This window comes from Anomaloglossus baeobatrachus, chromosome 3, assembly GCF_048569485.1.
Source record: "Anomaloglossus baeobatrachus isolate aAnoBae1 chromosome 3, aAnoBae1.hap1, whole genome shotgun sequence".
Classification (NCBI taxonomy): domain Eukaryota; kingdom Metazoa; phylum Chordata; class Amphibia; order Anura; family Aromobatidae; genus Anomaloglossus; species Anomaloglossus baeobatrachus.
This window is the reverse complement of record NC_134355.1, coordinates 257,915,827-257,933,030: the sequence shown is the minus strand read 5'-3', so window position 1 is coordinate 257,933,030 and position 17,204 is coordinate 257,915,827. Positions and strand designations below refer to the sequence as shown.

Below are 17,204 nucleotides of genomic sequence, written 5' to 3'. Positions count from 1 at the left end.
CTCCAGCTATTATACTGCACCCCATAGTCCTCCATATATTATAATGCACCCCCATAGTCCTCTATGTATTATAATGCATCCCATAGTCCTCCATATATTATACTTCACCTTTAGTCCTCCATGTATTATAATTCCCCTCATAGTCCTCCATATATTGTACTGCACCCATAGTCCTCCATGTATTATAATTTACCCCACAGTTCTCCAAATATTACAATGCATCCCCCATAGTCCTGCATATATTATAATGCAGCCCTCATAGTCCTCCATATATTATAATGCAACCCCCATAGTCTTTCATATATTATAATGCAGCCCCCATAGTCCTCCATATTTTATAATGCACCCCATAGTCTTTCATATCGTATTATGCAACCCCCATACCGTTTAATGCACGCCGATAGTCCTCCATATATTATAATGCAGCCCCATAGTCTTGAATGTATTATAATGCAGCCCAATAGTCCTCCATATTTTTTAATGAAGCCCCATAATCCTCCATGTTTTATAATACAGCCCCATAGTCCTCCATGTTTTATAATGCATCCCCATAGTCCTCCATATTATATTATGCAGCCCCCATACCATTTAATGCACACCCATAGGCCTCCATATATTATATTGCGGCCCCATAGTCCTGAATGTATTATAATGCAGCCCCATAGTCCTCCATGTTTTTTAATGAAGCCCCATAATCCTCCATGTTTTATAATGCAGCCCCATAGTCCTCCATGTTTTATAATGCAGCCCCATAGTCCTCCATATTATATTATGCAGCCCCCATACCATTTAATGCACACCCATAGGCCTCCATATATTATATTGCGGCCCCATAGTCCTGAATGTATTATAATGCAGCCCCATAGTCCTCCATGTTTTTTAATGAAGCCCCATAATCCTCCATGTTTTATAATGCAGCCCCATAGTCCTCCATGTTTTATAATGCAGCCCCATAGTCCTCCATATTATATTATGCAGCCCCCATACCATTTAATGCACACCCATAGGCCTCCATACATTATATTGCAGCCCCATAGTCCTGAATGTATTATAATGCAGCCCCCATAGTCCTATATGTATTAAAATGGAGACTCATAGTCCTTCATATTATATTATGCAGCCCCATACCATTCAATGAACCCCATAGGCCTCCATGTATTATAATACACCCCCATATTCCATGTATAAGGTGTCCTTCATATGGTATTATGCAGCCCCCATGCCGTTTAATACACCCCATTAGGTCTCTGGCCACTGTGTACTCACGGGCCCACTTGCGGCCACGTGGTCTGCCACTGAACAGCTCCTCTCTCACAGACAAGAGCCGACTGATTCTCTGCAGGGTAGGTGCTTGGCCCCTAACTCTGCCAGGCCCGGTCGCAGTCACGATTTCTGCGACAGCATTCGTTATGCCTCTATCTGCACCAGTGGGATGGGTTGGAAGTTGAAGGTGCCATTCTATACTACAAGTGACAACAGCTTGCTGACCTGGAGGCCAGGCAGCAAGTAGTAATCTCCGGAAGCATGGCACGCGAATTTTCCAAAGAAACTCATGAGTTTGGAGCCCCCTCTGGCAACCAATCAATAACCTTAACAATTCTACCAGTGAATATGTAATCCTGTTTCAGAGCCGCTAAACTAACCGACTGGCTGCTTTGAACATGAAATCCATGCCACTAAAGGCCCCGTTACACGCAACGACATTGCTAACGAGATATCGCTGGGGTCACGGAATTTGTGACGCACATCCGGCGTCGTTAGCCATGTCGTTGCGTGTGACACCTACGAGCGACCGCTAACGATCCGAAAAACGGCAAAAATCGTTGATTGTTGACACGTCGTTCCTTTTCCAAATATGGTTGCTCATTTTGGACGCAGGTTGTTCGTCGTTCCTGAGGCAGCACAGATTGCTACGTGTGACACCCCGAGAACGACGAACAACAGCGTTCCTGCGTCCTGCGGCAACGAGGTGGGAGTGACGTTAATGCGGCTGCTCTCCGCCCCTCCGCTTCTATTGGCGGCCCGCTGTGTAATGTCGCTGTGGCGGCGCACGAACCGCCCCCTTAAAAAAGAGTTTGTTTGCTGGCCACAGCGACGTCGCTAGGAAGGTATGTGCGTGTGACGCATACTAGCGATATTGTTCACCACAGGCAACGATTTGCCCGTGACGCACGCATGACGGTGGCGGATGTGATTGTGAAGCCCCACAGGTGTTGTGTCGGTGCATTACCTTCAGGGACTCCACTCAGCTGGATCTTGTCACCGGTAGGAGATCTTCTATTTGTCGTGACGCCACTCTCAGTATTGCGGTCAGTGGGGACCGCCACTGCAGGTTGAGGGACGCCTGGGGCTGATGGTAAGTGCAGTTAGTTGGAATAGCCTCCTGAGAGTGAGGCAAGCCCCAGGGCCCTGTGTAGGTGCGTAGTACCACAAGGCGCAGAATAACTCCACACACGCAGAATGTCTTTCAGGGGTTTTACTCACTTCAGATGGCAGGGTGAGTAACCCGGGCGTAGCTGGGATGAACCAGGCGGGAACCAGGTATCCTTCAGGCTGACTTCTGATGGTGACTACCAACTCGCCTTCCTTAGCCCTTGGTGGTTTGGGGTAACCCCGACTTTTAGTCCCTATGGGGGTCACCCAGGGAAGTTGCTGAAGCCTCTCTCCCCTTCGTTTGCCGTTTGCTTGTTGCCTGGGCCAGATCACTCCAGCTGCTTGCCTCCTGTGAACTGTGGGCCCTAACTGTGGCTACGTGGCTGCGGCTTTTGGTTGTTGTGGTGTGGGCTTTGAGGGCCCCACACCGGCAGGTTTAGCAGGGAAAGGTGGATCTATCCCCGCTCCGGGATCTGCCGCCCGTTTGGGCCTGGTTCTCCCTAGCAGTCTCCTTACTTCCCACTCTGTGCTCTCTCTCTAGCTGGAGATGGGTTTCGGGTAGCCCTCCTAGGTGACCGTTCTCCCCCGTCGGTAGCCACTGCGCGGACGCTGTCAGACTACAGCAGCCCAGGGGAAGGGGTCAGCTCCTCTCGGAGCTCCCTGGACTCTGCTCTGAACCGGCTCACATCTGGGACCTTCACTGCTGCTCCTGTCAGAGCTTCACTTTCCTGCTCCTCACTCCTCCACACTCTGCTGCAGACTGTTTACTCCTCCTTCTCTTTTCCCTTTTGTGCCTGCCTACGCCACCTAGCAACCAGACTCTCTTACCACACCCCTTGAGAGGAGATGGAGGCTTTTGGCCCCCTCCACTATTCCAGTGGAGGTGAAGGCTTTTCCCCCTCCTGGGATCCCCAGGGGTCCTCTCAAAGGTACATGTGTGAGACCTGATCACTATGCGCCTGTGTAGTCACACCTCGGTCAGCCTTCTGGATTACCTGTATTGTACTGTCCCCAGCATGGGTGCAGTACTCAGTGGTGCCTGACCAGGTCAGGGGCGCCACATGATCGCTAGCGGCATCGCTAGCGATGTCGCAGCGTGTAAAGCGGCCTTAAGAGCAGTGGTTGATTTGGGGAACGTTAGTCTAGCAAGGTTTGTTATTTTTTAACAAACTGCTGTTTTGACTGAATATTATCTGAAAGGTGAGAACCCCTTTAAGTTTTCAAGGTTCTTCATACAGACCCAGTATTGAGATTTATATTTTATGTCTGGGAACATAACTCTATTGACCAACTTACCTACTATCATAAATCAAAAAAAGAACTGGATAGAATATTCCATATCAGTATAAGACCTAGGCCCGTTTCACACGTCAGTGAAAAACAGTGACGTTTTTCACTGGCGTGTAAAACACGCACATGTCCCTGCGTGTGCCGTGAATCACGGCACACGTGGGTTGTCTAGGTGCAATCCGGGCTCCGTTATCCGTGGCCCGTGATTGCACTTAGAAATCAACTCACCTGTGCCCGCTCCCGCTGTCCATGGTGCTGATCGCTCCCGCGACGCAGCATCCGGCCGGCGCTGAACCCTGCAGCAGCTGCTTCCGGGTCGGCTGTGTCGCGCATAATGAATATGCGCGACAGTAATCAGCTGGCTTAGAAGCGGCAGGGAGAACGGGCTGCAGAGGTTTATTATTTTAAATGCACGTTTTTTTCTGGCACGTGTTTCACGGACCACACCACTGCGTGGTCCGTGGAACATCAGTGATGCCAGCAAAAAATGGACATGTCTCCGTGCAGCAATCACGCACACGCGGGTACGCTGCACGGAGACACGTGCAGTGAAAAATCACTGACGTGTGAGCAGACCCATTCATTATAATGGGTCTGCGTATGTCAGTGATTCTGGTACGTTGAAAAAAAAGCACAAACGTACCAGAATCACTGACGTGTGAAAGGGGCCCTAGAGAGAGGGAAAATATGGAGTAAAGGAATCACCTATAAATAACTCAATACAATTTTATCAAAATATAATTAAAAATCCTATTTAAAATTATGAGAAGTGAGCAAGGAGAAATACAGGCAGGGGAAGGGAAACTATTATCATGGCAATAGCATGATTGAGATCTAATACGTTTCAAGTAGATGGAAAATCATGAAAAAATTATGTAACAGTACAGTGATTTATAATGGACGCATAATTAAAATAAGTACAATTGGAATATTATGAACTCCCGCTCTCATTAGAATATAAACCAAATCCAATATTGTGAAAATAAAAATATGTATCAAGCTGGAAGAGTCAGTAAATCTGCAAGGATGAAGAGACTTCTAAGCATCTAAAGGAATTTAGAAGCACCTGACTAAATTATTTATACTTCACAGAAATGATGGATGAGTGCAAATTGATTAAAATTCTGTCATGAGACTTTTGAAAAAATAACAGACTTACAATAGTACAGTGTACAACTAAGCAGCACAAAAGGGTAGAATCACATGTTTCAAGGCTGTAGTTCCAAATATCGCTCAACAAGGTTAAGTATTAAAAGTATTGGATGTCAAGCAATGTAATCGTTGCTTGAACCAATATAATAGGGTATACTTGAATGTATGAAATTAAAAGTAGGAGATTAGAAATGAGATATCTAGATATCCAGCACTGGACTGCTTTAAAAAAGCAGCAGTGTTTAATGTATTGTTCGCTGAAAAAATTCACAGGTAGTTGCATATTAAAGAAGCTCACCCACAAATTATGTCCTCTACACCAGTATAAATGGGTGTGTAATAGGGTATAAGTGTGGTAATATACTCACCAATCACCATTTTCTCCAGTTTCTAGCACTTACCACTCTTATCACTCACACTGGGGTTTATGTGTGAGCCAGAAGTCACTTTTACAGTAGAAGCCTATGGACTGTCAAAATGTCAAGAGGAGATGGACCATCCAGCTTGTTATCAGGGAAGAATTCAAAAGCCTATTAGTTCCTATAGCAACGTCAGTTTACATATCTAAAAAGGGACTAACATTGCTAAGCTTTATATAGAGGCTTTAGAACTACACATGTGTTACGGTTGCTGCGAGCACTGGAGACTATGTCCAGATTTCTTGCTACTGCACATGTGCAAGCGCTGGAGACTAAGTCCAGATTTCTTGCTACTGCACATGTGCGAGCGCCGGAGACTAAGTCCTATCTTGGAGCCATTGCACATGTGCGGGTGACATCATCGCTGACACGAGGTCACATGTCTCTGACACCTTCTATGCCGATTGGTCGCTGGTCATGTGCTTGTGACGCCTTGCTCGGTGATAGGCCAGCGTGACGTCACTCCTGTCGTTCTGGCAGCGGATTGGCTCTGGTGTCCTCCATCTTGGATGAGGCACAGAGTCTATATAAGACCCTGACACACGCCGCATGGCGCTCAGTCCTCTTGGTTCATGCTTAAGAGTAGACGCTCTGTGCGCGTTCCTCTAGGCATTCCTCTGGTAGCGTTCTTATACCTTACAGCTTCGGCTGCTGTCCGTATCCTTACCTCTTAGGGGAGCGGACATAGGCAGGTGCCTGAGGCACATGGTCTGGCTGGGCCTTGTGATTCGACTCGTAGGTGGACGTTGCCGCTAGGGTAACGTTCCTTATACTGCGTCTGGCAGTTGTTCGTATCCTCGCACACTAGGGGAGCGAACAGAGGTAGGAGCTTTGTGCGGCTTACGCTGCTGTTCGTCTCTTTTGCACCACTAGAAGAGCGGACCTAGGCAGGTGCCATATCTGGTGGTTTGTGTCCTCGCACACTAGTGGAGCGAACGCAGGTAGGAGCTTTGTGCGGCTTACGTTGCTGTCCGTCTCTTTTGCACCACTAGAAGAGCGGACATAGGCAGGTGCCATATCTAGTGGTTCGTGTCCTCGCACACTAGTGGAGCGAACGCAGGTAGGAGCTTTGTGCGGCTTACGCTGCTGTTCGTCTCTTTTGCACCACTAGAAGAGCGGACCTAGGCAGGTGCCATATCTAGTGGTTCGTGTCCTCGCACACTAGTGGAGCGAACGCAGGTAGGAGCTTTGTGCGGCTTACGCTGCTGTTCGTCTCTTTTGCACCACTAGAAGAGCGGACCTAGGTAGGTGCCATTTCGCACACATTGCCTTTGTCTCTGTGATTATTAACAGAGATCATTCCACACACCCTCCAAGTAAGGGAGGAATTGCTTTACTTACTTATTATATCCTTCTGTGAGTTAACAGAGGTATTGCACTCTGCCATAGTCTGCAGCAAAGTCTTTGCACGGTGGACCCTGACTGTCTGATACTCCTTTAGGTTATTATCAGACAGCCCCCCGTAACAACATGCTCCCATCCAGACAATGTCTATTTCAGTTGAGGCCTTGCATATTTCAGCAAAACAATGCTAAAACCACATATTGCATCCATCACAACAGTATGGCTTCACAGAAGAAGAGTGTGCTTGATGAACAGACCGCCTGCAGCCCAGACCTTTCACCAATAGAAATCATATGGTAGATATGGTGCTGTCCCAACTTTTTGAAGATGTTTTGCTACCATTAATTTGTAAATTAGATATTTTTTTTTAAATAAAAGAAAATAAATCTGTTAGAGCTCTTGATCTGTGTTCTGTGTTCTGATGTGAATAAAATATGGCTGTACGAGATTTCCATTCATTGCTTCGTTTCCTTACATTTTACACAGCGCCCCACCTTGTTTGGAATTGGGATTCAATCAGTTGGCGTGCATTCTAATCAGAACTACGTAAGATGAGTTGTGTATTTTATCATCAGTTATATTTACGGTATTTATTGTCATAATTACATAACATGATGTTTCTCTTTGTTAAATGGATAAAGGAAAATAATCGAAGCAGCAGGTGTTTTCTTTTAATCTCTCTGCATATGTCATAAGTAGATAAACTTACATACATGGCACTGACAAGTGATTTGCCCTTATAAAGAGGAGATTTCTGTCATGCAGTGTTCGGTTCCAGGCTCATTAGGTGCCACAGCGGCGTCAGGCTCTGTTCACACTGCAGAGCCTGACAGGACACTTGATGTCTCCCAGTTGTTCAATCAGTGCTGGGCATTGGCTATTTCATGTACATTGTTCCTCGGTCATGCAGGAGTTAATTCCTGCTGACCTGGGAAACTCTGTTAGGAGCTCCAGTTGCTAATTACCAATCACAGCAGTTTCTTTCCTATATAAAGTACTGGCTCCTGCTGCTCAGTTCCGATAATAGCTCCAGCTTGTGCAGTGATTCCAGTCTTATTGTGATGATCCTATTTTGGTGATCTGGGGTGTGTTTTACTGTGCAGTGTGGAAGTTTCCCAGTTGTCCGTATACTTCCTCCCTTTTATGTTATTTTCCCTTGTTCACTTATCATCGCTCCTTTGTTTTTGATTGCTGTGTTTGTACGAGTTTTGTTTTTTCCCCTGTCCATGTTTAGTTGTAGGGTTTTTGTCTATGGTCCCAGCTCACCCCTTGGGTGGGGGAAGGGAGTTACACCAGGGCTTGGACAGGAGTTAGGCTCATGCGGGTGACTCAGAGCTCCCTACCATCAAGCGTACCTCTGAGCTAAGGGACAGCACAGGGTCCCCACTCTGAGGATCAGCCTAGGTGTCCCTGTCCAGTCATCCCATCCCCATGACAATTTCTTCTACTTCAGTTTGCTTCTAAACCAGGTTGTCACCGCTAGTGTCAGTTAAAAATTAATATATGCACTGCAATAAAACAAAATATGCAATGCAGGAAGGAACTCTTCATTTCTGATGTATAACCCCGAAAAAGAAAAGACCCAGAGAGTCTCCCTATCAAAATGAATAATGTTTCCACTTGCATGCCCATGCCATAATGTTACCTTACATACCACTTATGATTCTAAGGCACAAATCTTATAAGACTACTACAAAAGGTTGGAAAAATGTGTAAAATGATAGCGTCTTTGTCTTTATCATAACTACTCATAATATACATATTATCTCTCCTTGATATTGTATTCATATGTGAAGAAATATTGATGAGTTTATAAAGCATCAAAAAAATAACTAAGTTGCAACTACATCGAATTCCCCATTTTTGGTAAGTATTTAAATTTACATAAGTACATTGCAAGATTTTTTTATGGCAAATTGAGGAATTAAAGACTCCTGTAGGAAAGTCATGAGAAAAAATACCACATTAACTTTCAACGGCAGTAAAATTGTTAAAATGATTTTCAACAGATCTCTGGCCAGTTACAGTCACTTTTTAAGAAATACAAATTATTGTTCGAAAGTAATGTAAGTTAAATATTAACTATTAATGTGTGCACATATGAGTATTGCTTGAAGTTGCCTCATATATTTTATTGGATCTATTACAAAATACAGCCTGAAGCATTGCTGTACTGGGCAATAGTTCTGAAGAATGGAACTGACGAACTCGATCAAGTCTTATTTAATATCAAGGCAGCAATGTAATGAATGTATGTAACACTGCTGCCCAGAAAATGGATTCTCTGCTACTTGATACGTTAGCGCAGATACAGAACACCATGGTATGCAATATATGATGGACTAGGACATATAATATGACGGCAGAATTCAATCTCAGCTAATAGCTCTCTAGTAGCAAAAGAAACAACCAACTCAGTGCAGCGTAATAACCACATATAAGACAGAAATAACAGAAACTAGGTGTACTCACTTGGGTTTTGTTGTGTAAAATGCCATCATAGCTTCCTCTACGTGCCTTGTTCTTAGGGTGTGGAAGAGACATGGCAATAGTGATCCAAGTGGGTAAAGAGCTTGCTTTACAATCACATGCCGAAGCAGAAACTGAATAGCTGATCCACTTGACTAACCATTACCATCCTATATACAAACCCACATAGGAGGGGCCACGTTCTGCTCCGATGGTCAGAGCCTTCAGCCTCTCAGACGTGTGATGTAGCCCTCTAATATCTTTTGCCTGATTTTATATTTATTTTTTACTTTTTGATTTTACCTTGTACGCTTTAATTTTCTTAATTCCATGTTTCTCAGAGAATATATCAGGATACTAGGCAGCAACAAGAATGTGTTCAACCATTACCTGTCCTACTGTTCACTAGGATTCATTTGTCAGTCAGGATTTCAGTTCATATAGGTTGATGCATTAGACAACCAAAACATCTCTGTATGTCAGGGGTGGGCAATTCATTTTTCTAAAAAGGTACAATAAATTCTGTGACTGTTGAGGAAGGCCGAACCAAGCAGACAAATTTAATTCTGCTCATTATTAAAGTCTGTTGACTCAATGCTACTGTTAATACATGTTACAATATTCAGTAGTAGCAACTTAAAACCATATAATTTACAGCTTTTTATAAAAATTAGAAATAATACTGCTCCTATTATGCAGCCCTTGTACCATTCTTAGCAGCTTCCAACACATTATGATATCCCCACAAAGACCCTCACGCAGTATAATGTCCACACAAAACCCCCAACAGACACAGTATTATGAGTATTATGTCCCCACTAAGCACCTCTTGCAGTATACTGTCCCCACAAAGCCCCCCATACAGTATGATCTCCCCACAAATGCTGAATACACAATATTGTGTCCCAACACAGTCCCCATCCAGAATGATGTCCTCACACTGTATCCGTGGAAAATTATGTTCACACACACAGTCCCCATGGAGAATAATGTCCTCACACAGTCCTCACGGAGAATGACGTCCTCGGTTCCACATTTCAAATCTTCATCAGAACCAGGGGCGTAACGATCGCGGTCGCAGAGGTCGCCATTGCGACCAGGCCCCAGGGTGCAGGGGGCCCGCTGGCCCCAGCCCCTGATCCAGATAGATGTGTGTTGGAGCCTGCGCATGACACTGACACATGCTGGTCAGTGTCGGCATGCCAGCGTCATAGGAGGACGCCGGGGGAGCGCAGGGTAGGTGAGTACCATGGCCACAAGTCGCACAGGGCCCCTTCTGGCAGACAGCAGATGGGGCACCGGAGGAAGCAGCAGTTCACTGTCATTTGCTGCTCCTGCAGTGCACATGCTCCGGCACAGGGCACCCTCCCCTCCTCTGTGTCCTGTCTGCTAACGTCTTCATCACAGAGACGGGGAGGGGCGCCTGCACTGCTGCGGCCGGAGAAGCTGCTTCTAAAGACCCTCTGAACTCCAGGAGGCCAAGAAGGAGGTGAGTATAAGGTGAATCATGTGTTATGTGCTGTCTGTATGTGTTATGTATAAGATATGTTTGCACTGTATAATGTGCAATATGTAGCTGTTTGTCTGTGTATACTGTCTGTCTGTGTATACTGTCTGTTTGTCTGTGTATACTATCTGTCTGTGTTTACAGTCTGTCCATCCTATCTATCTGTCTATCCTATTTATCCATCCTGTCTGACTGTCTGTTTAGCCTATCTATCCATCATATCTGTCTGTCTGTACATCTATCTATACATCCATCCTATCTATCTATACAAAAATTCCATATGCCTCATTATGAAAGTGAACACATAGTACACAGAGAACACATAGTTTATTTATTTTTTTCTACTGTGTGCGGCGCAGTGGGGGGCTGTATACCAGGATGAATGAGCTAGTCACATATCTGATTGCATACACTCACACATCAGATCACACACACATATCAGATTGCACACACTTACACATCAAATCACACACACCACATATCGCTCATACAGTCGTGCCAGCACACACTCACCACATCCAGTGATACTGTCGCGGCCAGGTGGACGGGCAGACCCAGGAGGTGGATCCACTGGGCCGAACTCCTAGATGGTAGTAAAGAGTCCGGTAGCTGGAACACTATAAACAGCAGAACAGTCCGTGCACACGAGTATAGCGGAGAAGTCCCTGGGGCCACGGAGTCACGGGTGGTAGTCCGGGTGACGCAGCTCAGGTTCGGAAGCCGAGATGATGTCAGGCGGGGTCCGGAACCTTTGGAGCGAGATGACGGGTCACCGCAGGGATCCGAGATGGTGCGGACTGTCAGGATGGCAGATGGACAGCGTTCGGGGTTCAGGATACGGCAGGACTGGATGGCGAGGCAGGCACGGCTCTACAAGAGAGATACGTGAGTATATGCACAGAGACACCAGGAGACCTGACTCCTAGCTTAGGAAACACGAAGATCAGGCCCCGCCCCCTTGGACAATAACCCCCTTTATACCCTGTACCTGTTTAGCCTCATTTCCTGTTAATGGACGCTGGCCCTTTAAGAAAGGGTCAGTGACCGCGCGCGCGCCCTAATGCGCATGCGCGCCGCCCGGGTGCCAGAAGCCAGGGAAGGAAGCTGAGAGGAGGACGCAAGGGAGCCGGCCAGGGCCTGGGAAGCCGTCGGGCGCCGGGATCGGAGACCAGGGGACCTGGGAAGGACGGGCACCGGAGGCTGGAGAGCGGGGAGCGTGGCAGGTGAGCCGGGGAGCGGGGGTGAGGACCCGGGGAGCGGAACCGAGGACCCGGGGAGCGTGACAGTACCCCCCCCCCCACGCCCCCCTCCCCGCAACCGGGACATGAAGGCACGGATCAGAGGAGTGCCCACGTTCTCCCTGGGCTCCCAGGACCTATCCTCAGGACCATACCCTTCCCAGTCCACCAGGAAGAACTGTCGACCTCGTACGGTCTTCATGGCCACGATATCCCTTACCGCATAGATGTCGTCATCGGCAATAGGTGGAGGAGCCGGACTGGCAGCAGCGGAGAAGGGACCAAGGACAACCGGCTTGAGCAGGGAGACGTGGAATGAGTTGGGTATCCTCATCGTGGCCGGGAGCTGTAGCTTGTAGGAGACCTCATTGATCTTGTTGAGGACTTTAAACGGCCCAATGTAGCGAGGACCCAGCTTGTATGATGGTATCTTCAGGCGGACGTACTGGGAAGCAAGCCAGACGAGATCTCCAGGAGAGAAACACGGAGGGTCCAGACGTTTCTTGTCTGCGTGTCTTTTCATCCGCAGGGAAGCACGCCCAAGGGACGCTTTGACAGAGTCCCAAATGGTTGCAAAGTCACGGGCTACTGTATCTGCAGCAGGGACATCCGAAGAAGGGGATACAGGCAATGGGATGGAAGGCTGAAGTCCGTAAACGACATGGAAGGGAGAGCTGGAGGACGACTCACTGATGTGGTGGTTGTGGGAGAATTCAGCCCAAGGAAGAAGAGCGGACCAGTCGTCGTGATGGGCGTTAACATAGTGACGTAAGAAAGAGGTCAAGATTTGATTGACCCTCTCTACCTGGCCATTAGACTGAGGATGGTATGCAGATGAAAAGTCCAGAGTCACTCCCAGATGTTTACAGAGAGCCCTCCAGAAGCGGGAGGTGAACTGAGTTCCTCTGTCGGATACGATGTGTAATGGAAAGCCATGCAAGCGGAAGATGTGTTGTATATAGGCATCCGCGAGTTCCTGAGCAGAGGGCAGTCCAGCCATAGGGACGAAATGGGCCATTTTAGAGAACCGGTCCACCACGACCCATATGACTGTGTGTCCGGAGGACAATGGCAAGTCCGTAATAAAGTCCATTGCTATGTGTTGCCACGGAACTGAGGGTATCGGCAGAGGCAGAAGACGGCCATATGGGAGGTGTTTGGGCGTCTTGTTCCTGGCACAAGAGGAACAGGCGGATACAAAAGCAGCGACGTCCGTGCGAAGGGATGGCCACCAATAATGACGTACAATCGCACCCCATGTCTTTTTCTGACCAGCATGACCGGCTGTTTTCGAGGCATGACCCCAGTGTAACACTTTTTCCCTGTCTACCTCGGAGACATAGGTCTTCCCGGGCGGTATCTGGGCCAGGGTGACAGGGGCCACCGGAATGATTTTACTAGGACAAATGATGGGTTGGGTAGTCTCTTCCTCCTGCTCCATGGGCATGAAAGACCTGGACAAGGCATCAGCGCGTACATTCTTGTCCGCGGGTCGGAAGTGAAGCTGGAAATCAAACCTGGCAAAGAATAGGGACCACCTGGCTTGCCGTGGGTTCAGACGCTGAGCGGACCGTAGGTATTCCAAGTTCTTGTGGTCCGTGTAAATAATCACGGGGTACACTGCACCTTCCAGGAGGTAGCGCCATTCCTCCAAAGCCAGTTTGACTGCCAAGAGCTCTCGGTCACCGATGGTGTAGTTGCGTTCAGGCGCTGAGAAGCCCTTGGAGAAGAATCCGCAAGTCACCATCTTCCCGGAGGAGGACTTTTGCATGAGCACTGCTCCGGCTCCTGAGGAGGAGGCATCCACCTCCAAGGTGAACTGGCGGTTTAACTCCGGACGGTGGAGTACAGGAGAGGAAGCAAAAGCCCGCTTCAGAGAGCCAAACGCGGCGTCAGCCGCAGGTGACCAGTCCTTTGGATTAGCCTCCTTCTTAGTCAAAGCGGAGAGAGGAGCAGTCAAGGCAGAGAAGTGAGGGATAAACTGGCGGTAGTAGTTGGCGAATCCCAGGAAGCGTTGGATTGCCTTCAGTCCAGAAGGAGGAGGCCAGTTGAGAATGGCGGAGACCTTCTTGGGATCCATCTGCAGTCCAGTATCAGAGATGATGTACCCCAGAAAGGGGAGAGAAGACTGCTCAAAGACACACTTCTCATACTTTGCGTACAGACGATTCTCTCTCAGTCTTTGTAGAACCAGCTGTACGTTTTCTCTGTGGGTTTGGAGGTCCGGAGAGAAGACAAGGATGTCATCTAGATACACTACCACACAGATGTAGAGAAGGTCCCGGAACACGTCGTTCACCAGTTCTTGAAAGACGGCAGGAGCGTTACACAGGCCGAAGGGCATCACGCAGTATTCATAATGTCCATCGCGCGTATTGAACGCGGTTTTCCATTCGTCACCAGAGCGGATGCGTACCAGATTGTAAGCACCCCGAAGATCCAGCTTGGTGAACACACGAGCTCCTCTAAGCCGGTCAAACAATTCGGGAATGAGCGGCAGAGGGTACTTGTTTTTTACGGTGATTTGATTCAGACCCCGGTAGTCTATGCATGGGCGTAAGTCGCCCTCTTTCTTCTTGACAAAGAAGAAACCTGCTCCAGCAGGAGAGGAGGATCTCCGAATGAACCCCCTTGCCAGGCTCTCTGAGATGTAAGCAGACATGGCCCTTGTTTCGGCTGGAGATAAAGGATATATGCGTCCTCGTGGTGGTGTTGTTCCTGGGAGCAGGTCGATGGCACAATCGTATGGACGATGTGGCGGCAGTACCTCGGATTCCTTTTTATCAAAGACATCTGCAAAGGACCAATAGGCCGAGGGCAGCCCCGGTAGGTTCTCTGGAACCGGAGGTCGTCGGATGGGTTGTATGGACTTTAGGCACCTCTCATGACACGAAGAGCCCCATCGGGTGATTTCGCCAGTGCCCCAGCTAACTGATGGTTCGTGTGTCCGCAACCATGGAAGTCCCAGCAGGATCTGGTGGGACATGTGTGGGAGAACGTAGAAAGCGATGTTCTCGGTGTGAAGGGCACCGATACGCAGTTCGACCGGCCTGGTGATCCAGGAGATGGTGTCAGAGAGGGGTCTCCCATCCACCGAGGCAATCACTAGGGGCTTGTCAAGTGGAATAACAGGCACCCGGTACTTGTCCACCGTGGCCTGCTGGATGAAATTGCCTGCTGCCCCGGAATCGAGGTAGGCATCAGCCGTGAACCGCGTCTCTCCCGTTGTCACTTGCACTGTCCATGTAACCGGGTCAGAGAGAGTCCCAGCACCTAGGGTGGCCTCTCCTACCAACCCTAGGCTTTGGAGTTTCCCGGCCTCTCTGGACAGGAGCGTAGCAGGTGTGTGTCCTCACCGCAGTAAAAGCAGAGACCCTTGGCGAGCCGCTCTGCTCGACGTTGTTCAGACTGACGCACTCTGTCGATCTGCATGGGCTCGTGGACGGGAGCCCCAACTGTCGATGACTGAAGTACGGAGGGTTTCTGCGGAGGAGAGGAATGCCGTACTGGACGTCTCTCACGGGACACTTCCTTGGATCGCTCCTGAAAGCGAATGTCCACTCGAGTCGCTAGGGCAATCAGGGCATCCAGGGTGGTCGGTACGTCACGACCCGCAAGCTCGTCTTTAATTCGCCCTGAGAGTCCTTCCCAGAAGGCGGCGGTTAGGGCCTCGTTGTTCCACCCGAGTTCTGAGGCCAGGGTGCGAAACCGGATCGCGTATTGACCCACCGTCAGAGTCCCCTGACGTAACCGGAGAAGAGACGAAGCAGACGCGGAGGCGCGTCCGGGCTCATCAAAAGTACCACGGAATGCCTGCAGGAAGTCCTGGATGTTCGTGGTCACAGGATCCCCCTTCTCCCACAAGGGGTTCATCCACGCCAGTGCCTCACCCTCTAGATGGGACATGATGAAGGCGACCTTGGCTTGGTCGGAGGAAAACAAATGCGGCAGCTGCGTGAAATGGAGGGAGCATTGGTTTAAGAATCCCCTGCAGGTCTTGGGGTCTCCGGCGTACCGGGGTGGTGAAGCCAACCGAAGTCTGGTGGTATCTGAAGAAGTCGCCACAGGAGCTGGATCCGTGACTTGACTAGTGGAAGCCCGGGATGTTGAAGTCGTAACTGCCGTTTGTAGCGTGTTCAGGCGGGCGTCCACAGAAGACATGAATTGCAGCATGCGGGTCTGGACTTCACGCTGGCGTTGGAGTTCCTCCTGTACGGCTGCTAGTGCTGCAGCGGGATCCATAGCCCTGATCTTACTGTCGCGGCCAGGTGGACGGGCAGACCCAGGAGGTGGATCCACTGGGCCGAACTCCTAGATGGTAGTAAAGAGTCCGGTAGCTGGAACACTATAAACAGCAGAACAGTCCGTGCACACGAGTATAGCGGAGAAGTCCCTGGGGCCACGGAGTCACGGGTGGTAGTCCGGGTGACGCAGCTCAGGTTCGGAAGCCGAGATGATGTCAGGCGGGGTCCGGAACCTTTGGAGCGAGATGACGGGTCACCGCAGGGATCCGAGATGGTGCGGACTGTCAGGATGGCAGATGGACAGCGTTCGGGGTTCAGGATACGGCAGGACTGGATGGCGAGGCAGGCACGGCTCTACAAGAGAGATACGTGAGTATATGCACAGAGACACCAGGAGACCTGACTCCTAGCTTAGGAAACACGAAGATCAGGCCCCGCCCCCTTGGACAATAACCCCCTTTATACCCTGTACCTGTTTAGCCTCATTTCCTGTTAATGGACGCTGGCCCTTTAAGAAAGGGTCAGTGACCGCGCGCGCGCCCTAATGCGCATGCGCGCCGCCCGGGTGCCAGAAGCCAGGGAAGGAAGCTGAGAGGAGGACGCAAGGGAGCCGGCCAGGGCCTGGGAAGCCGTCGGGCGCCGGGATCGGAGACCAGGGGACCTGGGAAGGACGGGCACCGGAGGCTGGAGAGCGGGGAGCGTGGCAGGTGAGCCGGGGAGCGGGGGTGAGGACCCGGGGAGCGGAACCGAGGACCCGGGGAGCGTGACAGATACCACTTACTTCCGGCCAGCAGGTCCTAGAAGCTCCACTGCTCAGTGCATAGGGTCACATGATGCGTTCCATCCGCAGGTCCTGGAAGCTCCACTGCACATTGCACAGCGTCACAGGTCCTTAAGCCGCCCATAATCAATCAATATCGCTGGATGTGATGAGTGTGTGTGTGATCTGATGTCTGTGTTCTGCCACAGGTCCAGATGCGTTCCACTGCTCCCGGTCGGTGTCTGGTGAGTATGATCGCTGGGTCTTCTTTCTTCTCTCTTCTGGTGGTGTCTACTTTCTATAATGAAGTGTCCTGCATTGTTCTTTAACTTTTTTAGCTGCATGGACACTTCATTATTGAACTGTGACTAGGGCTTATTTTCGGGGGATGTCTTATATTTAGGCCTT

General features: G+C 49.3%; 1 protein-coding gene across 1 annotated transcript in view; it reads right to left on the bottom strand.

Annotated features, from left to right (window-relative positions):
• Positions 1-9,161, bottom strand: part of TAGAP (T cell activation RhoGTPase activating protein) — a 333,251-nt gene extending 324,090 nt beyond the window's left edge. The window contains exon 1 of the mRNA XM_075338236.1: positions 9,051-9,161. Within this exon, the coding sequence (XP_075194351.1) occupies positions 9,051-9,122 (72 nt within the window). The 5' untranslated portion in view covers positions 9,123-9,161. The remainder of the gene's footprint in view (positions 1-9,050) is intronic.
• Positions 9,162-17,204: the final 8,043 nt, after the last annotated feature.